Source organism: Marmota marmota, unplaced genomic scaffold (genome assembly GCF_001458135.2).
Source record: "Marmota marmota marmota unplaced genomic scaffold, marMar, whole genome shotgun sequence".
Lineage (NCBI taxonomy): Eukaryota > Metazoa > Chordata > Mammalia > Rodentia > Sciuridae > Marmota > Marmota marmota.
Window position 1 is genome coordinate 248,992 of NW_026000068.1, and position 23,639 is coordinate 272,630.

The 23,639-nt window shown below is 53.7% G+C and overlaps 1 protein-coding gene across 2 annotated transcripts in view; it reads left to right on the top strand.

Moving 5' to 3' along the window:
* Ahrr (aryl hydrocarbon receptor repressor) overlaps window positions 1–23,639 on the top strand; it is an 82,787-nt gene that overhangs the window by 37,977 nt on the left and 21,171 nt on the right. For both annotated transcript variants that reach the window (XM_015490425.2, XM_048813941.1), the window contains exon 4: window positions 2,154–2,251. In XM_015490425.2, the coding sequence (XP_015345911.1) occupies window positions 2,154–2,251 (98 nt within the window). The remainder of the gene's footprint in view (window positions 1–2,153; window positions 2,252–23,639) is intronic.

The following is a 23,639-nucleotide window of genomic DNA, read 5'->3' on the forward strand; positions in this document are numbered from 1 at the left end:
CCCCGCGAGCCCCGTGCTGCCGGGGCTGGCGGCCTCTGGACTCGCGCGGGCGTCCCCTGCGTCTCAGTGATACCAGGGCCTCGGCTGTCTTCCGGTGCCCCGTTCTGCCTACTCTGCGCTGAGGGAGAAAAAACTTATGGTTTATTAAGGGATTAAAAGTAAAGTGGCTTGGTACTTAGTGCAGTGAACAGAAATCCAGTGCTTATTAGCTGTAGGAGACTCGGGCGCTGGAGCCAAGACTTCTGAGAAAGGGAAGGACAGAGAGGCCGCAATGCAGCCATCATGTCACCATCTCCTGGGCTCGGCCACAGGAGGGCCTCACCTCGAGGCGGTTCTGCGCCTGGCACCAGAGGGTCTGACATTTCCCCCAGCGTGGCTTCTGGGGGGAGTGGAGGTTGCCAGCCCAGTTTAGGCAGAGAGAGGGCTCATTCTGTCCTCAATGCTCCAGCCCATCCTGAGGCCAGGCCCAGATCTAATGGGGAGGCCTGTCAAACAGCATCTGGACCCCAGAGTGTGCAGGTGGGCCTGGGGCTGGAGCCTGTGCTTCTAACTAGCTCAGAGCATGCCCATGTGCTGGTCCCTGGACACCAGAGTGCTGAGAACCCAAGGGAGATGGTCAGTGTGTTCCGCATGGACATTGGACAGAGGTCTAGGGGGAATCACCTGGGAGTGGGAGGCATGGCACTGAATGTCTGTAGCCTGAACCTCACAGTGGGCAAGTGGCAGAACCACCCCACTTGTTCTAGAATGGGGGAGAAGCCCAGCCCAGCCTGAGTGGGAGGTGAGGCAAACTTCATTGAAGCACCACTTTTATTTCTTAGCAGCAGCATAGCCCACTGCAGCCTCTCCAGAACAAGGTGGGCTCTGGACAGGCAGTGGGTCTCTCCCGAAGGTGCGGGTCCCGTGCTGGCTTGTTTTTGTTTGGGCTGGGCTCCCTGGGTAGTGGGGGTGGAGTCAGCCAGCAGCCCACCTTCATGGGAACCTGGCTCCAGGCAGGAACAAGGGGCTTCGGGTGCTGCTTTGGAATCAGAGCTCTGTGATGTCCCTGACAAGCGAGAGTGGGCAGATCTGATGAGAGTGGCACCAGATGAGACAGTCCTTCCCGGGACCAGTCCCCAAATGGAAGATTCCCCAGTTGCCCTTTTGGAAAAGGAGCATGATTCAGGTGCCCATGTTACCAGTTTATTTTATCTTAAGACCAGAACAAGTACCTGGGGTCACATCTGTCTGAGAGGACAGGGCTCCCTCGAATGAGGGGCAGCTCTCCTCCTCAAGTCTGAGGGGCAAAGGAGGCTGCTTCCTGTCCCAGCCTTTCTACAAGGCCAAAAGTGGTGGCCACCTGTGATCTGCCCTCTGAGCACCTGGCCAGCTCCTTACTGGGCCCCTCTGGCCCCTCTGGCCCCTCAGAAACCAGGTGGAGACTCCTGATGGCAGCGAAGATGCTTGCTGTGGAGTTAGAGGCCAGAGCAGTGTCCCAAGATGAGCACTTGGTCAACAGGGCTGTGAAGGAGTCTGAGTCCCCTCAGACATCACCCCAAAGCGATAGGGGCACCCCCGGACTGCTCTTCCACCCCCCAGGCCCCATCCTCGGGCTTCCTTTCCCACCATGTCTTGTCTGGCCTGTGTCTTGGTCCTGCTCAGGCCAGGTGAGGGGAAGAGAGAATATGCAGGGCACAGGGGGACAAAGGGGCTTTGCCCAGCCTGGGAGGGGCATGGGCAGGGCCATGTTGGGGTCTACCAAGGCTTGAGTCTCAAGAAGGAGCTGTGAGGACCCTGTGAACTGGGTTGTAGACAGGACGTAGCAGACACTGGACTTCATCCGGGGTGCTGGAGTCAGAGGCAGACTGAGAGCAGCTTCTGGAGAGCAGAGCTGGCAGGTGGTCCTGAGGGACCACTTCCCATCTGGGCTCTGTCCCCCATGCTGCCTGGGGCCTGGTCCCTGTTCCTGCTGCCCCCACCCCCCAGAACTGTAGGCTTTCCAGAGCTGCTGGACAACTCTGTGTGTCCTGTACAGGGTGGCAGCACAGCCCAGACTGGATGTCCAGCAAGAACCCTGGGGTGAATGCTGGGTAAACCAGAAAAGTGTTGCTTAAGAGGATCCACAGCTGGCCTGGGGTCTCACGGAGGGCTCACTGTCTGCTCTTCTCTGACAGCCGTGCAGGAGACACACGTGCAGTCGGCCGGGGCCTCCTCACCTGGAGACGGTCCACACAGAGGGTCCCCCGTGCAGGAGGGACGGCTGCTGTTGGAGGTGAGTGCCCACTGAACGGTGGCCCTGTGCAGCCTGGGTATGCAGGAGGCCCTTTGAGTAACAAGGAGCTGAAGTCCCCAACATTCACTCTTGCACAGCGCCTGAGACTGTCTCCAGGTGGCTTAGGCTGGGGTCTGCAGGTGGTGCGCAGCTTCTTGGGGCAAGGCCCCCAGGCTGGAACAGAGCCACCCTGGCCTCATGGCCCACCTGCTGGATCAGGACTGTTCCTCATTCTTCCTTGTCTGGTCACTTGTCACTGAGATAGAACCTAATAAAAAAATAAGATATTTATTTTCCAAGTTAAGCATCCAGAAAAGTCAGCACCAAGCTTCTCCATGTGGGTTCCCCCTGCGCTGGCAGTAGAGCCAGGTGGGGCCATTCTTGTTTCACCAGAAGTTGGGCTTTTCTCCTCCTGGAGGGAGTGCTGAGCCCTGGGTGCTGGCTCTCCCTGGGCCAGTCCTGCCAGGTCTGTGACCCAACAGCCTGTGGGGGCTGAGGCCTACCACAGGGTCCTGCAGGAGCTGGCAGGAGGGATCTTGGGTCTGACGTGGAGCAGAGCCATGGGGTGGCCTCAGGGCCAGTGGGCAGTATCTGTCTGTCCCCCACATTTGCTGGGCCAGCCTGGGCTGTGCCCCAAGGTAACTGTGCAGATGGAAGGTGTGGGCAGATCTCTGCTTTCCCATCTCTGTGGGGGGCTCCTTGTGGGCTCTGCTGACCCCTGGACCCTCTGCAGCTCCCTGCACCCTTTGTAGCTGGATCTGGGGGAGTGGGCTGTGGGAAGGCACTGGCCATCTGATCACCCATCACCAGTGCCCAGGCGTCAGGTCCACCCTGTCCTCAAGTGCCCTGAGGGAGAAGCTAGGTCTTCAAAGCCACCCACAGACAGGCCAGCACCCTCAGGCGAGGCTGCACCTACTGGCCTCGCCTCCTTCACTCGTGACTTTTCTTGAAGTTTGAAACTTGCACAAAGCAGAGAGGAGAGGGCTGTGGAGGGCCGGGTGCCAGTCTCAGACTTGGCGAGGGTCAGCCTGTGCCCCTTGTTCAGGTGTCCTCACTACTGTGCTGGCCCTACCCCTTCAAGTCTTGCCTGCGAGGTTCATTGGAGCCCTCTGACCTGTGTCTGTAGTTTCTTGACCTTCCCAGTGCCAAGGGGTGCCCAGAACACAGCAGGCCCAGAAGGGGATCTGAGACGTGGGGTGGCGGTTTCTCCGAGGTCTCTGGCCTCTGCCGAGGGAATTCTCTGGTGAGAATCGATGGACTTACAAATCACATTCTCTGCAATGTCAAGCACATGAAGGAGCCGCGTCCTCCCAGTTTCCAGGGTTCCTCTCCATGGGCATCTGTGGAAGCTCAGCCACACTTTTCCTGAGCCTCCATAAGCCCTGGACCTGAAAGCCAGGCGCCTCGAGGTGGGAGGCAGGCCTCGCTGGCTTCTGTGCTGCTGCCCAGCAGCCTGAGGGCATGCTTGGAGCCTCCTTCTGGGAGGCTTTCCCAAGGAAAGCGGTGGACGGGGCCCCAAGGTTGGAGGTCAGGGTCTACTGCCACCTGATCCCTGGAGCCCTCAGAAGCCCACCCACCCTCCATCGCCAGCCAGGTCAGAACCGGTTCCCCCACCCTGCTTTGCAGAAGGCAATTCAACAGTTACTGGAGAAGGCAGAGAACAAGTTCCAGTTCTACCTTGTTGGGCCATGTCTCTGACTGGAACTGGGTGGGTGGATCCTCCTCCTCCCATTTCTAATGCAGGGACTCTCAAATGTTGGGGCCAGAGGTACTTTCTGAAACTTAAGAATATTCCCAAACAGCAAAGTAAGTGAATGAAGCAACAAAAACGCCAACATCACTCTTCCACCTGACCCTCCACCTCTGAGAGACACTGGGAAGGAGGGCTCCTGGCAGGGGTCGTGAGTCCAAGCTGCCTAGCTGGCAGGGGCAGTGTGAAGAGCCTGTCGATTTAAGACCGAGACTCAGCCTGTCCAGGGTTCCATGGGCTGGGCCTGGCCTGCCTATTTGGTCCCCATTCTTTAGGCTCTTGGGCCCAAGTCCTGGGCTCCTCCAAGGCCAGCGCCAGAGGCCACCCCAGTGTGTACCTGGACACAGGTGCTGAGTGGGGACGGGCAGAGGAGGGAGATTGGGAGGGACATAGGATGGGAAGGGCTGGGGCCGGAGCCTCCACAGCCCTGTGAGCCCCTGTAGTCAGGGCCATAGGTTCTCAGTTCTGTTCTGGGTGGGCCCAGGGCTACTCAGTCAGAGCCGGGACTTGCCTTTTGAGGGCCAGGGGCTTCCATGCCAGCTTGGCTCTGGTGGGGTTGTAGTGGTTGGTTGGTTTTGTGGCACTGGGCCTGAAACCCAGGATCTGGCCTTGGCTGGGAAAGTGCTGAACCACTCGTCTCCTCTCCGGCCCCGTCAGGGTTCTGTGTTTTCAGCACAAAAGGCCTGTGTGTTTCTGCTAGCTTTACACCTGAGTGTTTTGCATTTTTGTTGCTACTATTAATGGACTGTTTTTAAATTTCAAGTTTCTGTAATTTATTGCTAGCATCCAGAAAATCAATTTCTATCTCTTTTTTAACAATCTCTGTCTCTTAATTGTTACATTCCAAGCATTTTTATTAGAATGACCGTTGGTGTTATTGGACTCCAGGCTGCATTTTATTTTTGCTCTCCCGATTTCATCAGTTATGTCCCTTTTTGGTATGGGAATATTTTTTAGTGTTCCACTTTATCTAGTGGCTTTTGAGTGTATGTTTTATTTTATTATTTCTTAAGTGCTCTAAGGATTATAGTATATGGCCAACCTGACATTTAGAGGTAAGATTCTGGCACTTCAAGTAAAACCTAAACACCTCATGCCAGGTACACCCTTTGCCCTTTCCCTTATGTGATGTTTGCCATAAGCATCACGTCTACATACATGAAAACCTTCAGATAATATGATTGTTTCTAAACGTAAGAGGTGAGATGAGCCTGTCCTGCTGCTGCAGGTGGTCTCCATGTCTGATGCGCTCCCTCACCCTGGGGAAGTCCGTGGAGCACTGTTAAAGTGTAAGTTGCTGGTGATGAGCTCTTTGTTGTCTCTTTGGTAGTTTTGCTGGGTATAGAATTCTGGTCAGGTAGTTCTTTTCTTTCAGCACTTTAAAGATGTCTATTCTCTTTTGTTCTCCTTGGTTTCTGATGAGAAATAGAGTCATTCAGATTATTGTCCCCTGTAAATGATGTTTCCTTTTTCTCTAGTTGCCATTAGAGCTATTTCCTTTTCTTTGGTTTTAATTTTAATGCTCAGTTATGATGCATCTTGTTTAAATATTAGAGATTGTTCTGTTTTAGGTTCCCTCATCTTTTTAAACCTATAAGTTTATTTCTTTCACCAAATTTGTGGAAATTTCAGCTATTTTTCTTCAAAAAAAATTACCGTGCCATCTCTTTGTCTTCCATTTCAGGAACTCAGCTGAAACAGATGTTAACTCCTTCTGTATTTCCTCATGAGTTCCTGATGCTCTGTTCTTTTTCTCTAATATTTTCTTTCTCAGAATGGATAATTTTTATTGAATTGCTTTAACTTTATAGATTCTTTTCTCTCTCATCTTCATTCTATTATTGAGTTCATCTAGTGAAGTGTTTATTTCATATTTCTATGAGTTCTAAAATTCCCATTTGATTCTTTTTTATAGTCTCTTTCTCTGTAGAGACTTAATTTTTTTTCTGTTTGCTTGTCTCAGGAATATTTACCTTTACCTTGTGGAATGTGATGATGTTTGCTATTTTAGAATTCTTACCTGATAATCTCACCTTTGTGTCACCCCAGAGTTAGCTTCTGCTAATTGTCCTTTCCCTTGAGTTCCTTATTCTACTTCTTAGTATATTCAGCAATTTGTATTGGATGTCAGCACACCAATAACTCCAAAGGTGTCCACGTCCTGATTCCCAGAGCCTGTGGGATTGATTTATATGGTACGAAGGATGGTGCCGGGTGATTAGGGGGAAGACCGTGAGGTGGGAGATGGCCCACAAGAATCCTGAGAAGGGCAGGACCTTTCTCACCTGCATCCTTCACAAGCAGAAGAAGGATCAGAGACGTCACCCTGCTGGTTTTGCAGGTGGAAGAAGAAGGAGTGGGCCAGGGAACGTGGTGGCCCCAGGAAACAGAAAGGCAAGGAAATGGGTTTCCTGAAGCCTCCAGAAGATCGGTCGCCTGTTGGCACCCGATTCCAGTCCAGTGCTGTGGCATGAATGTGGCTTATTGTTCAGTTGTGTCCCCCAAGGATCCCTGGTGTTTGAGGGCTGGGTTCCCAGGGTGGCACTGTTGGGAGGTCCTTAGGTCATTCTGAGCGTGTTCTTGGAGGGGACTGTGGAACCCTGGTCTCAAGTGGGGCCAGGTGAGAGGCCCAAGGGCCAAGAAGCCCCAGTACCTATGGCATAAACAGAAGGCAGGCTGCACTGCCCACATCTGGGGTCCTCCTAGGGCACCAGGTTACACCCACGAGTCACATGGTCCCATAGGCAGCAACTGCTGGCCTGGGATGTCTTTGCTCCAGTGAACCCTGGGATAGCTGACAGTGCTGGCAAGACAGTGACAGAGGAATCTGGGGGCTGGGGACATCGGGGGCCAGCCAAGGTGGACATGGGGGACCGAGGATGGGTGACCAGGTAACAGGTGGGTCACCAGCAGACCAGGCCAAGGAGATCCTTTTAAGGGAGGAAGTATTCCATGTTCTCCGTGGTTTTTACACATGGTCCTTGGCCTCGGAGAAAGCCACAGGAGTCACTAAGCATGGTGGCCCCAGGTACTGGTTCCTCAAAGGAAGCTGTCACCAAGCAACACCAGGAGCCCACCACCTGAGAGCCTCGCTCAACCCTGGGCACTGGGAGCCGGGGCCAGACACTGCCGAAAACAGTTACCAGGCCCACCACTCTGCTGAGGGAGGGGGAGGGGTGTGCCACTGCTGGGCGGTGCCTGACCCCCTGGTCAGTGGAGCGCTGGACCCCAAGCCCAGGCCACCTGCTCCAGAGCCCTGACCTGTGCCCCTCCAGGCACTGTGGGGAGTTTCTCCACCCAGAAAAAGGGCACCGGGCACCAACACAGCAGCAGACTGCCGTGGGAGGCTTCCGAGATCAGAGTAGCTCAACGGTTGAAAGTGTGAAAGCAAGACTCAAGGTCCTGAGGGTCCAGGAGGGAGGGAAGGAGAATCATGGAGGCAGCCCCTTGCTGTGTGTGTGCACTCACTCTGGGGCAGCTTCTCCATTGACTGTCCTTTGCACGGTGCTCTAGATTCCACCGTGGGCCCATTTCCCAGCTTGGTGCCCGGAGTGCCTTCTGCCACCCTCAGCCCTGGAGGCTCATAGCCCTCATCCCTCCTGCTGTCCTTATTTTGGGGAGCCAGAATGGTCCAGTCATTGTTCCTCCATGTTCCTCCTGGGTTCTGCTGCCTCTGGCTGCCCTCGTGGACCATCCCATGGCACCACAGCTTGATGCTGGGTCCTGTAATCGCCCCTGGTGCCTCCTGTCCCTGTCTTGCCGATACCTCCTCATTTCCTGAGGTTATTTATTTAGAGGCATGCTTGTGTTGGCCTGTTGGTCTCTGTATTAGTCAGCGTCTGTGTCACTGTGACCAAGAGACCCGATGAGGACAATGTGCAGGAAGAAAAGTTTATCTGGCTCACAGCTTCAGGCCATGGTCAGCCCTCTCCGTGCTCTGGGCCCGAAGGTGAGGAGAAGACCATGGCAGCAGGGCTGGGTGAAGGAAGCAGCTCGGGACATGGCCCCAGGAAGCAGAGAGAGCTCCGCTCATCAGGGACAAACAAACCCAAAGGCACTCCTCCTGCCGCACCCCACCTGCCACCATGTCCAGGAATTAACCCGTGGACTAGGCTGCACCTCTCATAGTCTGATCCCTTCTCCTCTGAGCCTTCTTGCATTTCTCACCCAGGAGCTTCGGAGCACCTCATGTCTAAATCACAACAGGTCTGATCTGATGCTACCCCACACGGTGTCTCCGTGGCTCCTGGGCTCCTGCTGTGGGGCACCAGACACACTTGTGCTTCCCTACCTCAGTCTGGCCCTTGGACCCAGCCCTATGTCACTGGGCACACCTGGCAGGGACAGTCCCCTGTGCGTGGAGAGGAGCCTGAGCAGAGTGGAGACACTTTGCTTCCACTTCTTCTTTGGCTAATCCCCAAGATGCCCGGACCTGGGCAGTGGCCCAGGCTCCTCCACACTCTGGCCTTTCTGGATCACAAGGAGATCCAGCCTCACTTCCCCACCCGTGGCTGCCCAGGTGGGTCATGGGGTCACCAGGTAGTCATAAGCCAGCAGTCACAGTTTTGCTACTCTAGTTTTACTTACTTGTATCTATGACTCTCAAGTCACCCAAGACACAGTGACATAGAAGAGCTAGAAAGTGTGAAGGCAGCCACCGTGGCTCAGGAGGCTACACCAGGAGCAAAGGCGTATAGGAATGCAGTCCCTGCAAGTTGTCAGAGCTGTCGAAGCACAGGAACTACTCTAGGCCTAAGTCCACAAATGTCAGCTGGAGATGTCGGCATGGAGTCGGCTGGGTCTGGTCCTCTAGGAGGAACCGTGCTTTGCTGAAGCCACAGGACAGTCAGGGGTCGTCGCATTGGCGACTTTCCAGGGCAAGGATCATGACAAGTGACCAGGTGCCGGGGTCAGCATGCACCGTGTCCAGTCTCGGGGTGCTCCTCCATTTGTGCACTTTAGGGGAGGGGCTGCATTGGGGGTTTGGTGTGTTCCATGAGCTCACGGGCATGATATTTTCCTATATGGGTTTGGCACACACGTGCATCCATGTGCTTCTGATTAATTCAGGAAGTCCACAGGTAGTCGTTCTTATTAGCACAATTAATTTACTTACCAGATTGTGTGTTATGGTGGTGCCAGGCAGACGGACGCTGTTGACTTGTAAACACAACGTGTGGAGTCCTTCCACCAGCACTCAAACTGAAAATGGAGTAAGTTAGGAAGGGCACTGCTTTCACAAGGTAGAGTCACTGAGGGCAGCTACAACCTGAGGACTGCTGTTCCACACACCATGGAGTCACTCAGGGCAGGTGCAGCCTGAGGACTGCTGTCCTACACACCATGGAGTCACTCAGGGCATGTGCAGCCTGAGAACCGCTGTCCTACACACCGTGGAGTCACCAGGGCAGGCACAGCCTGAGGACTGCTGTTCTGCACACCATGGAGTCACTCAGGGCAGGTGCAGCCTGAGGACTGCTGTCCTACACACCATGGAGTCACTAGGGCAGGTGCAGCCTGAGAACTGCTGTCCTATGCACTGTGATGTTACTCGGAGTAGGGCATAGCTTGCTCTCCACCAAAGTCCTATGATATGAGGCAGGTTGTAAACAGGAAGATTTGCTGAGTCACTTCCCAGATGGAGGGAATTTCTCTAGTTCTCCGAAAGCAGCATGTCCAGTTGAGCAGATAGGGTGGCTCCTGCCAACCTGGGTCCCCTGCTCCTTCCAGCTCCCTCTGCCAGTGGCACCCACAGGCCCAGTGGGGGCAGCCTTATGGATGACCTGCATGTTGGAGTCGGGCCTTCTGGTCATGTAGTAGCAGACAGTCACCGAGTCATCCTGTTGCTCTTATGTGGTTTCAGAAAAACCACCCGGGTTCCTGAGCAGTTCCCAGGAGCCATGTGCCTCCCATACTTAAGTGTGCAGAATGCGGGGCTGTGTTTGCTGACAGGCTGTTCTAAAGAGACACCTGGAAACTCACCTTCCCAGATGGGACCTCACAGGCAGGGAGATGCCCAGAGCCTCAGTAGCTGGACTGACATCTGGCCACGCTCCGTGTGGGGTCATTGTGCTGGCCTGTGAAGAGGATGGAGCTATTGGGGGTGTGCAGTGGAGCAGCAGGGGGAACCTCCCTCCCTCCACCTCCACTCCAGGGGTATCAGGTAGTTTGGTACAAGGTCAGGAGGCCATGTATCCTCCAGAACCTCAGGTCAAAGGAAGCCTGACGCCCCAGAGATCTCGCCACCAGCACTCAGGGCTGCAGGGCACAGAGCAGGGGACTCTGTAGGAATTGGCCCAAGAGGGCAGAGTGGTGCCATCAGGATCAGGGACCATGCAGCCAGAAGCAGGGGACCAGGTGCCTGGGTGGGGCTGGGACTGGGACACAGGGGCTCTGGGATGAGGCGTGTCCTTCTGGCCAGGGCCGCAGCAGGAATGTGCTTTGCCAACATCCTGGCCTGGTGTCTTTGGTTTCAGTCGGGGGCACAGGGCCTGGCAGAGTCACTGGTATGGGAGCCACTGGGCAGAGACAACACCCCACCCCTCCTCTGTCCCTGACTTTTGGAGGGATGAGGGTGGGGATAAAGTCCCAGGGCTGGGAACCAGGAGATGGCACCTGGGCATGGCTAGGATCTGTTTTTCTGGGATACCCTGGCTCCTGTCCAGCTCCCCTGGAAAGGACTCTCTGCTGCCCCAGGCCTGCTCCATGCTCAGTTCTGAGGACTCCCCAGTAAGGAGGCTGCAGAACATGCCGTCCATCCCCTGGTCCAGGGCTTCCTGCTTCCTCTGGGATTTTCTGCCGCAGAAGCCCATGTTATTACCATGTGTCATGACTGCTGGGCCTATTGTTCCAAAATGCCTTTGAAGTGGCTTTCCCTTGAGGGTTCAGCAGATACAGATAAGTGTGTAAGCAGGTTTCAGCCAGAGGGACGGCACTGGCCTGTGGCTGTCCTGTGAGTGATGTGGAGGCTAAGGCAAGACCAGGTGACAGGTGGTCCAGCAATGCCTAGGGGCGTCCAAGCCTGCCCAGGGCCATGCCTGCTAGAAGTGCCCTCTCACACATTCCAGTGAGGTTGTGCAGCCTCCCAGCTCAGCTGACCCTCACAGGTGTCCCTGCTGTGGTGAGGCCAGCTGGGCAGAGCCCCTGGCTCCTACCCCTACCCCAGAGGGCAGTTCAGGTGTCTGGGACTGGGCCTGGCCTCTCTGTGACTTTTAGACCCCCAGGACTCTCCACCAGCAGCCCCTGACTATCCATCATTAGCCTCTGATTGTCCATCATCTGTCCCCTCACTGTCCACCATTAGCCTCTGACCATTGGCACTCACTGGGCAGTGGTGGTCGCCTGGCCCCTGCCCTGATCTTGCATGCTCCAGGCCACTGGCCCTTGGTTCTGAGTGCCGTGTCCATTGTGCTCACATCGCTGGACACTTGCTGAGGAGATGCAGTAGAGTTGTCCTGCCGTACCCCCATTGGCTCCAGGAAAGTGGTGGATGCAGAGCTGGGCACCCATGCTCCCACTGGTCCTGGGCACAGACTCAGCCTCTCCAGGACGCCAAGCACTGTTGTGTGAGGCTCCCAGGAGGCAGTAGCCCATCCTCACGGCCATGCTCCATACAGAGGGCCTAATCCCAACCTCTCTTTTCCTGGCCTCTTCAGCTGGAGCAGGATGGCCCTGGGCTCTCCTGGGAAAGGCCTGGAAACTTGTCTGGGGCAGATCTGACCCTGAAGCTCTTCTAGACTGAAGCTACTGGTACAGGACCTACCTGGAGAGGGTGTCCCGGGTCTCAGGGGCAGCAAAATGCAGCCTCTGCTCCAGGACCCTGAGCAGGAGGGCCTTTTCCTGGGTGGAGGGTCATGGTACCCTGTGCCAGCATTGCTGCTCTCGCCCTCTGTAGCTGGGCTCTTGGTGCAGAACTTGCCTCCTGCAGGTGTCTGCATACAGACATGGGCCTAGGAGGGGTCGGTTGGGTCCTGGGGATTGAACCCAGCTCTGCCACTGAGCCACATCCGCAGCTGTCTGTATTTTAAAATTTGAGTCAGGACCTCATTAAGGTGCCCAGACTGGCCTGGAACTTGTCCTCCTCCTGCCTCACCCTCCCTCGTGGCTGGGATTACAGATGTGTGCCGGGTTTTCCTGAGATTTATTCTCTAGGAGATGACGTTGGGCTTTGGTATGGCCTCAGAGTTCAGCCCAGAGCTCCCGTCCTGAGGACGTGTGGGTGGATGTGGGTCCTGTGCTGGCCCTCACAGGTGTCCCTGCTGTGGTGAGCCAGACAGGTTGCTTCATGTGCTGGGCCCACATGTTTTAAGGGACTTGGAGCCCCTGAGGTCCCTGCCCCAGCCTTTGAAGGAGGCAGCCTTCTGCCAAGGTCGGTGAAGCCTGCCTGGTGTCCCTGTCCAGCATCTCTGACCCCCAGTGCCTGTGCTGCAGCCAGCCACTCATCTGAAGGAGAGACAGAAGCAGGTGAGATGGGCTGGCCCCACCTGCCTGGGCTCGCAGCCACAGCACACCTCTGGGTCTGTTTCTCAGGCTGCGCCTGCTTCATGGAAGTGGTTCAAGACCAAGTTGACTGTTTGTGGGGTCTGTAAACAGTCAGGCATTCCCCTCCCCAGTGAGAATGCTGCTCACACGCACGCGAGCCCCATGTGGCGCCCCGCGAGTGGTCTGGCTCCAGGAGGCCGCGCCAGCTGCCCGCCGCCTGCCGGTGCCGCCCGCTCGCGTGACTGGCCGGCCTGTTGCTGCTCGGTCGCCTTGGCAACAGCTCTCAGGGGAGGACAGGCTCCCAACTTCCCCTCTGCCAAGGAGGAGCACGCAGGGGGCTGTTTAGAATTGTTCCTTTTTCCCTCTTCTTTCCCTTTGCGTGACCTTGACAAAAATAATCTTTGAAGTACTTGCTATTTTTCTGCCTGGGGCTGGAAGAAATCAGGATATTCCAAGAGTTTGCCAAAGGAAGTCCAGATGCTTGAAGCTCTGGCCTCTCTGCCTGCAGTGGCCCTGGCCAGTGGGCCTTGCTGCTGCCCACCTTCCCAAGCGTCAGGTGCAGCGTGCCGTGGCTTTTGGTAATTGAGCAGAGACCTGACTTTTCCCCTTAGAAATAATGCAACCTTTGGGCCTAATCCTTTTTCCACTTGGAAAAGTTACCTCATTTTCCATGTGCCATGTTTGAAAAAAAACCAAAACACTCTTGCAGGATTAAAAAGAGAGAGGGAAAGAAAACAAACACTCACAAGGCATATTTGGGAGATGGCTCCACATGTGTACAACTACTTGGCGTGACAATTTTGGACCAGAAAGTCAGTCTGATATTGAATCCATATGATTCCACAAACAGCATTTTATGGTCTTTTAAAAAAAAATTCTGCCTTGTGAGTTAAAATTAAGATTGTTTTTTCTTGTGACTAATCTCATAAAGTCTTTTTTAAGAAGACATTTTATATACTCAAGCCTTGAAAGTGTCTTTGGTCTTTGAACTATTATTAGTAGGATAGCGTCAGTGCGTGCAGTGGCGGCACTGGTGGAGCTGGCAGGCACAGCCTAGGGACAGCGTGGGCTCTCATGCCTCCTGGGGGGCGCCCTGCTGAGGACCATACCTGCCTGGCTGAGCCAGGCCTCCGTGGTGGTACTGGACCCTGCGACTGCCCTTGCAGCTAACTCCACCCCTAGCTCCTGGGCTCACACATGAGCAGATGGCAGAGTAACAGGTGGTCACTGGAAGTGACCCCTGGCTTCCTGCCTGCCTCGGGGCACCCCAGCACCCCATCTCTGCCTGAGTCCCCCAAGCAGGGGCTGCCAGGGCTCAAAGGTGGGCACCAGATGGCCACCTGTACCGCCAGCCTCGGCAGTCTAGGTCTCCCTGTTCTGGGACATGGCCTCAGGCTCCTGACTGAAGCCAGCCACTGCAGGGATGGTGGCCCATCCAGTGAGACTGGTGGGGCCAGTGCTGGGCTGGGCTTCCCAGGTGGTGCTACCTTGCTCCTGTCATGCTTGGAGGGGGTAGTAGCAGACTGTCCTTCCTGCTGTGGCCCTGCAGCCCACACCACTGTCTGCAATAGCCCTGTCCATCCTGTGTCAGCCTTCCAAGTCACTAGGGTCACAGTCAGGCCACTGTGCCGGCCACAGTTCCGAGAGCAGCAGGAGCTGTCCACACTCCTGAGTCTTCCCTCATCCCCTGGGTGCTGCAAGGACATGTGAACCCTCACCCTTGCATCTTCTTGAAGCTGTCCTGGCTGCCTGCACACCTGTTCCCACCAGCATTACTCACCAGGCCAGTCAAGGGAGCCACCAGTGTCCATGAGAGAGGAAAAGAAGAGCAGGACAGATGGACAGGATCACCTCCCACACAGAAGAGGAAAGGGCCAACCCAGGAGGAGACGTGTGTGAACCATCCTCTGATGCCAGCCGCAGTCAGATACAGGACTCGACTGCAACCAGAAGGCAGCCTGAGCAGAAGTGTGCAAAGCCAGGTGTGCAGTGGTCGTACCTGTGATCCCAGCGGCTGGGGAGGCTGAGGCCGAGGTTCACAAGTTCAGACCAGCCTCAGTAACTTACAAGGCCCTGAGCAACTCAGCAAGACCCTGTGTCAAATCAAAAGGGCTGAGGATGTGGTGTGGTGGTTAAGCGCCCCTGGGTTCGATACCCAGAACCAAAAAAAAAAGTGCAAAAGACTGGAAGACATTTCTCAAAAGAAAACACAAATGTCCAATAGGCACATGAAAATATGCTCAGCCTTCCTAATCTTCAGGGTCAGCAATCATAACCACAGTTAGGCAGTACTCCCCCAGGAAGGACCACAGCAGCCAGAACACTGTGGGTGAGGACGCTGGTGGGCATGTGGGGAAGGTATGGAAAGCTCAGATATTAAACAGAACTAGTGCAGGATCCATCTGCATCCCCAAGCCCACTGCAGCACTGTTCACAACAGGTGAGGCATGCAGACGACCAGATGCGTGTCACCTGGTGAGTGGGTGAGGGACATGTGCTATGTTCTCTGTGTGCACAAAGATTCAAATATTATTCAGCATTAAAATGTAGTAAGTCTAGGCCTTTGCAGTAGCACAGAGGGACTGTCTGCTCTGAAGCCAACATGATCTCACTCATGTGGAAGCTGCAGAAGTGGCACTCGGGACGGAAGGAAGGACGTGACACACACTGCAACACGGATGGCCTAGAAGACGCCGTGCCGTGGGCAGCAGGCCGATCACAGAAGGACGAGGGCTGCGCCCTTCCACTTACAGGAGGTCAGATGCACAGAGAAGGCTGCATGGAGATCCCGGGGGGGTGGCTGGGGAGGTGCTCACAGGTGCAGGCCACAAGGGTGACGCAGTGAAGCTATGCACTCAGAAGTGGTCACAATGGTGGGCCTCACGTCCATGTATTTTGTCACATCTCTGAAGAGTTGGAAACAAACTCTGTCTTGACCAGTGGCACAAGGGACACAGCAGTCTGGCTTCAGTGGGTTGCAGCCTCAACACAAGTGCTAACACTAAAGGTGCTTTCGGAGAACCTTCCGGAAACATTTCTCTGAGCTGTAGGAAGACTGGCTGGGGTTTTGAGGTTAAGTGACTCTGGAGTGACCCAGAGGTGGTGAGAGACCCTCTACACCTGCTGTCTGCAGGTGGGCTCCGGCCACTGGCACTCTCCAATAAGCCCCTGACCACAGGAGACAGACCTGAGGAGAGGTCTCTCACGCCCTCCTTGTGCAGCCCCAGCCCCAGGAGGAAGAGCTGTGTCCTTCTGCAGGTCAGTGGTGAGGCAGACTTGGCCTCCCGTTTGGTGACATCAGCAGATCCCAAATGTTCCAGGTCCCCAAGGAGGACTGAGCCTCGTGGGGGAGAGTGGGCCATGCTGAGGTGGCCATGCGCACCCTCCATGCTCTCCTCGCCAGCCCGGCGCCCAGCTGCGCAGGGAGGAAACGCACAAGGCTGTCTGCATGAATTCCTTACAAACTTCCAGGGGGTGACCAAGGCTGCAACAGCCCCCCAGGCGAGAAGGCAGCAGGCCGGTGGCTGGTGCCTCTAGGCTGGGCAAGGCAGGGCCCCCTGAGGGTTTCCCGGGGTCTGGTCTTGCAGTGCCCACGCCTGAGACGCCTGCTCCCCGGTGCTGCCGCGGGTTTGTCCCTGCTTCTCTCCCTTCAGCTCCGGGAATGTCCGGCTGCGTGGGAACCAGGACCTTTCCTGGTTGAGTCACACGTGAACCCTGGGAAACAACACTGCAGGGGGACCAGGCAGAGGTTCCGGCTCACGCACTGGTATCTGTCACCAAGGGGCTCCCTGCGTCTGGCCTAACGAGGCAGGAAATCCATGGCAGAGCTAATTGGGGTGAATCAGGGAGAACTGCAGAGACAGGCAGAGGGAGGAAGGAGCCCTCTGCAGTGTGGCCCAGCCCTGCTTGGCGCCCCGGAGAGGTCCTGGCACTGCAGGGCCTCCACCCAGAGGGGTCCCCATTCCTGCCATCGCCCACTGCTCTTCCTGCTGGACAGTGCCAGGGCGCGGCCCAGCGGCTCCCTTCAGGAAGTGGATTTCTGCGCTGTTTCTGCCTCATGACCAGACTGCCCCCTGTGGGAGCTGGGGACCTTCTAAGTAGGGTGTACCCTGAACAGTCGTCACAGCGCTGGAAGGGAGAACGGGAAGTCTCAGGATCAGGGGAGGCTGGGATCTGGGCAGCTGGTGTTTAGAGGCAGGCTCTGGGAAACCTTTAAGAAACAGAAAATACCCCAGCTGTGTGAGCCCCCCAGCATGGAGCGGGGAGACCACCAGCCATGGGAGCCATACTGAGACCTCTGAAACCACAACTCTTCCTCCTCTAAGCCGATTTTCTCAGGTACTTGGTCCCAGCTGTGAGCAGCTGACTGGCCACTGATATTGCAGTGTGTTCCCAGGTTCACCAGGGAAGACAGCTTCGTGGCGCTGACTGACCTCCCGTGCCCCTGGGGAATCTTCCATTTGTTCAGATACAATTGGTGACTCTTGAGATGCTCTGAAGCTCTCTTCATGTGGGTTTTGCACACTTTGTGTCAGGTTTATTTGCACGTCGTTAGCTTCCTCGGTGTCTCTGTAAGTGGGTTTCATCTGCTGTTGCGTCCCCTGGTTTGGCCAGTTTTCTAGTACGCAGAGGTCATTGGTAAGGTGGGCTCATTCCTCACGGTCCCTTCATTGGCTGTTTCCTCATCGACTTGCCAGGGCTCCGGGCTGCTCTGAAGCAGAGAGGAGCTTTGCTCTCTCCCGTTTCCTAGGCCCCAGTCAGTCGCTCACATCTGCTCCTCTGATGAGCTTCGTATTGCGGGACCGGGCAGCACCTCTTCTTTAAGGGCCCGATGGACAGTCCTTTGGGCTTTGTGGGTGTGCTGTGTGTCTCGACCACCCAGCTTGGCCACGGCAGTGCAGCTACAGGCACAAGTTAAGAGCTGGTGTGGCGTGTCCCAGTGACGGTCATGTGTGGACAGTTTGCCCACCGCTGGAGTGGGCAGCAGGGACACTTTGCCTCATTTCTTGATCTTACTGGAGATGCCTTGAATGTTTCTCTGTCAAAAAAGTCGCTATCTCAGGAGTAAAACACACACACATATGTTAAGACCGCATCAATGATGCCTGTTCTTTCAGTGTCTCTCTTTTATCCAGAGTGAGTGTTGGACTCTGTGGAAGACTTTCTCACGTCTATGGAGAACAGTGAAGATACTTCTTAGGTCAATAATGTGGTATATTGTATTAATAGATTCCCAAGGTTACCGACCTTGCATTCCTGGAACAATTTCCCTTTTCATTGATATATTGTTTTATTCATGTGAAATCAGTTGAAGTCTGTTGGTATTTTGTTTAGCACATTTATGTCCATGTTCAAAGGTGGTGTTGGTCAATAATTTTCCATATCCAAGTGAAGTACCAGTGCCATACTTAAAGGGGTTGGAAGTTTCCCTTCACTTTCTATGCTCTGAGACAGTTTATGGGGCATTGATGTTATCTGATCTTTGAAAATTTGATAGAATTCCATGTAAAAACCATCTGGTGCATTTGGGTGGGGTAGTTAGTTCCTTGATAACTTTCTCTATTTCTTCTACTGATATTGATCTTGTAAGCTTGTACTCTAATGGGGTCAATATGGTTAATTATATTTTATTAGGAAAATACATACTTAATTTGGGTTCTCAAATTATTTGTATAGAGAACTTTCTTCCACTTTTATTCAGTCCGCCCGCCTGCCCCAGGGAACCACTTTCTGATACTTCTCGCTGTCCATTCATGTGGCCTGTTCTTGGACTTCCTACAAACAGACTGTGCACATGCCTCTGGGTCCGCTTCCTTGACTTGACATGGATTCTGAGATTCATCTGTGCTCATGCACCATCACTAGTGTTTTAAATCTGCTTCTTATTGTGTAATAATATTCCAGGATAGGACTCTTCCTGCAGTGGGTGGTCACTGGGTTGTTTCCAGCTTCCGATTTTGATGGACATGGCTGCCATGAAGAGCCTTGATCAGGTTTTCTGTGAACACCCCCGGTCTCTTGGGTCAGCACTGGGTGTGCATCCTTGTGGACATGACCAGTGTGCATGTTTCATGTGTGGGGCACGGTGTGGTGATCTGATGTGTTCGTGCAGTGGTGATGATAAGTCAGGGTGATCAGCACTCCATTCTTTAAACATCTTCCCCATGTTTGGTGTTGGGAACATGTGAACTCCTCATCCAGAGCTGTATAGACCAGAGCTTTTGCTTTGTGGACAACTGTCACCCTACTACGTGGCTGTGTTTGGTGCCTGCACCCCTCAGCTCCCCCCACCCAGTGACCTCTGCTCTGTCCCCCACCTCTAGGAAACCAGCTTTCTTAGCTTCCATCACCTGGCAGTCTTCACTCTGAGACCTCCGCCAGCTCCACCATGTTGCTGCACATGGCAGGATCTCCTTATTCTTTGTGGCTGACTAGGGGTTCCGGGTGCACATGATCCAGGTTTCTTCACCCATCTCTCTGCCGATGGACACGAGCGTGGTGCCCGGCCTTGGCAGCTTCATTTTCCCAGGATGAACCTGGCCTGGGCCTGGTGACCTCCAGCTGCTCTGTGGGCACGGTGGGTGGCATTCCCTCCAGTGGGGCGCGAGGGCCCCCCTGTGCATCGTCTCCAGCACTGCTGCCACTTATCTTTTTGATGAAGACCATCACCCAGGGGCAGGCGGTCACTCATCTGTGAGTCTGACTGGCCCGGCCTGCGGTTGCTATGCCCGGTGTTTCTGGGTGCAGTTAGCATTTGCGTGTCTTCCTGGCAGGAGTGTCTCTGCGGGCCAGCTGCCCTTTCCATTGGGCACTTGCCACTGTGTTCTGATGTGGTGCCTCTGCTGAGGGTGGCCTCCAGGCCCCTCCCGAGGTCTCCTCTGCCCCGACGTCTCCACGCTGAGCTCATCTTCTTGGTCCGCCAGGCACCCATTTTTGCTTTTGTTGCCTGTGCTTTTGGGATCTCACCCCAAAGTCTCCCCCTATACCAGTGTCTTAAAGTGCCTCCCAAAAACCAAGGAAGGAGAATGAACATTTAAAAACAAAACACAACAAAATATGGGGGCATAGTCATGTGACCAAGTGCTACTAAGTCATTTTAAAATTTTAATAAAAGAGAAATAAGTTATTTATAAAAAATACCAGAGTGGAATTTCCGGGCACCTGGTGATGTAGGACCACTTTTATGAGGAACTGAGAACAGTTTCCCAAGCAGCCACATCCCACCGTGATGCTCCGTGACCTCCAGCGGCCCTGCTGTCAGCCGCTCTCACAGAACTGTCCCGGTGTGTGAAATGGTGTCCTCATGGAGTTTAAGTCTGCACTCCCCAGTGACTGACAGTACAGAGCATGTTTCATTTCTTTTCCTTTGGAAAAGTATCTGTTTAAGTGTTTTGTCCATTTTTCCAAAATTGGGTTGTGCATCTCTTATGGTTGATTTGTAGAGGCTCTTTGTATATGCTGGATAGAGACCTCCATCAGTGTGCTCTAGGTGGTCTTCTCCAGGCAGGGCCTTCTGTACTGTCCAGATCCACCTGCCTCAAGCTCACGGCGGTGCTCCCTGTGTGTCCTCTGGGAGCTCCATGGCTCTACTGTGTATCTTGAATTAATGTTGGTGCGTGCAGAGAGACAGGACTTGGGCTCATTTTTCCTGCACAATGGACCATCGTCCCAGCCGTGACCATCTGCTGCTCTATCCCTGTTGGATGGAGCCTCATGCCATGACTGAAGGTCGGTCTTGCCCTCACCCCAGGGCAGTGTTTCCTGGGGACTATGGCTGGCCCTGGTGCCTGTCCTCTAAGTTCTGCTACTCTGCTTTTCCTCAAGAAGAGCTCCTGGGTCCCTTGGGGCTCCACCCGCTTTAGAATCAGCTTGTTATTCCCATAGGAGCCAGTGCACTGTGCTCTGGTCGGGTCGCACTGCGTCTGCAGAGGTGCGTCTCTCCGCTGGGGACACGGGTGTCCCTTGGCCTCTGAGGCCTCTCGGCAGCGTCCACAGCTTCCCATGCAGGCCTCACATGCTGTCTTTTAGGCCTGCTCCCAGGTGGTTGTGCTTTCTGATTTGGGCCTACCATTCTCTCTGTGGGAAGCTATTGATTACAAATTCAGTGTTTTCAATAGATACCAGGCAGAGCCCGGGTGTGGCTCAGCAGTGGGCCTTTTCTGGGTTCCAGTGCAGTACTGCTAATGAATGAATGAATGAGCAAGAGGAAGAGGAAGTTCCTTATTACCCTTTTACTTTTTGAAGGAGCTGTGAATTCCTGGTGTGGTCTGTATTTTTCTTGAGGATTCTTCTTGAGAGTTTATTAATAAACATAGTAAAGAACAAACCCTCCTGCCGCAGTCCGGCTGCAGCAAAATAACTGGGGGGTGACGAGCAACTTGTGTAGATTGATACAGCAGGAGTGGGAGCCGTTTATTGTAGGACAGGAGGGGTATATCTACATTCCACACAGCTTATCTAATTAGCATAAACTAGATACAGCAGTCAACCAATCAGGAATCTCCACACTTAATGGCTCGCTTTTGTTACTTCACAAACCACTCCCTCTGCAAAATGCCAGGCGCCATCCTGACTGTTGACAGACCCTAACACCCTCCCTTGCTGGTGATCTCTGCCGGCTGGAGCCTTTCCGCTGGATTTTCGCTCCTAGTTCTGCGCATTCCTCCTCCGCGGGTGGAGCAGCTGTTCTTCTCCTGACGGATCTGGAGGGCCCTGCGTTCTCCCCTGGGGCACCTGGGCCTGACTCCTTGGTCCTTGATCTGACCTCTGCCTGTGGGTTGGATGTCTGCCGTGCTCTGCTCTGCTGCTGACCAAGGCTGGCTCCCTGCATCTTGTCCTCCCTCATCTTCCATGGTGAGTGGGGACTTGGGTGTAGGTGCAGCCCTTATCTGCCACCTATGGGTCTTCAATACCAACATTTCACAAACTCTTGGAAATGGATATGTAAAATCCCAGCAGAAAAATCAGCATATGACCCACACAGGCAAGTCGCCATGCAAGAGAAGCATGTCCCCGTGAATTTGGATCATCTCTTCAGTAATCCAAGAAAGGAAACCGTGGTGGGAAATTAAGTCTTCACTTAGCAGATTGGCAAAGTTCAAAATAAAATGGGGAAAAGCATCTAATGTGTTCAGGAACTAAGGGGTTTGAACTATGGAAAAATATGGAAAAATATGGAAAAAAATAATTAAGGGAAATGAGTCAATGTTCTGCCAGTTGCCAGAGACTTCTCAGATGCTGCAGGCTCTGACTGTCTGGGTCTCACAGGAACAACTGAGCCATCTATGAACAGTGCTGTCCAGGGGGCCAAAGCCCTCGCACCAGCTGTTGCACTGCCCAAGTGGACTCATGACCAGTCCAAACTCACAAGGGCAACGTGAGACTGAAAGGTCTTCCACTTAGCATGGTCGTGCTCACTAGGGCTCCCTGGGCATGCTGATGGACAGATGAGAGAGAAAGAGAGATGTTGTCAGGATGATGGACAGATGGAGAGGTAGATACATGATGATACATGGTAGGTAATACATGACAGAGATGATGGATAGACAGATAGATGATACATAAATATGATTATACTGATGGATGATAGAGGTGATCGATAGATGGATAGACACATGGTCAATAAATGATTATCATAATAGATGAAAGATGTTATCATGAAAGATAAATAGGTGGGATAGATAAGTAGGTGATAGAGATTCATCCAATGAATGGATGATAGGTAATAACTAGAGATAAGTGATAGGTAATTGATAGATGATAAGAGAGATGACAGATAAATAGATAATATATGATAATAGAGATGAAGGATTGTCGCAGTCTGGCTGGGCACAAATCACGAGCCACTGAAGCAGGAACAAACTTTATTTTTGAACTGCAGGGAAACACTTCACACAGCTCCCGGGGAATCCTCCCGAACACCACGCGGCTCGTCCAGGAACCCCCAGCCGGAAATATCTCTCCCGGAAATCCCTCCTCCTGCACTTCCCCAACCAATGGGAACTCTCGGGAAATCCCCACAAGAACTCTAAAATAGTGCGAGAACTCAAAAGTAGCGGCAGAGGCGGATAGTAATGCCTCGCCTGTCAATCAATACTGTTGGCAAAATGCCAGGGGCCATACAGACTCGGCCGTGGCTCTCAGCAAAGGATGAATAGATAGTAGATGATAATAGAGACGATGGATGGATAGATAATAGGTAAATGTGATGGACAGATGATAGGCGATAATAGAGATGATGGATGGACACGTGATATACATTAGGTAGAAGTGATGGATGGATGACAGTAGAGATGATGGATGGATACGTGATAGGACACAGGTAGAAGTGATGGATGGATGACAGTAGAGATGATGGATGGATACGTGATAGGACACAGGTAGAAGTGATAGCTAGATGATTGATGATGATACATGGACGACAGAGACAGGCTGGCATGATGGATGGGAGGATGGGTGGCAGTCACCATGGATGGGTGATGGATAGGCACACAGGTGGGTAGGTAGGTAGGTGACAGATAGATGGTCTCTAGAACACTCACTGGTCATTGTTAGGGGCTCTGGTATCTTGTGCATCCTCACTGGCTGTGGCTCTGGGAAGCCACCACAGGACAGAGTGTAGGACTTGCTTTGTGAGTAAAGGCAGGCTGTGAAGTCCAGCACAGCACAGTGATGTGCCTTAAACCCGCCCCCCCCCCCCAGTTGGGGGCCAGGGTTATAGCTCAGCGGTAGAGCACTTGCCTCGCACTTGTGAGGTACTGGGTTCGTCCTCAGCACAGAAAATAAATAAATAAAGAAAGAAAGAAAGAAAGAAAGAAAGATATTGTGTCTATTAAAAAAGATCTTTTAAAAAAAGAAAAACCCACGATTGTGAGCATACCTAACAGTCATAAGGAGTGCTGTACATAATAAGCATGGGTGAATTTTAAAGTCATGCTTGATGGTGGTGTTCTGGGGAAACGGTGGCTATGAGGAGGATAAACACCTGCACACGCTGACATCGCACACATCAATGTGGTGTGGAAGTGCACTGCGTCACCAGCGTCTCCCCCGGGGCCAAGCCAGATGAAGGTGAGGAGACCCAGTCCCTCCGGGAACACGGGCCCTGTCCTGCATGAGTGGCCTGGGAGAGAGCAAGGGTGGGGCCTCTCATGACCC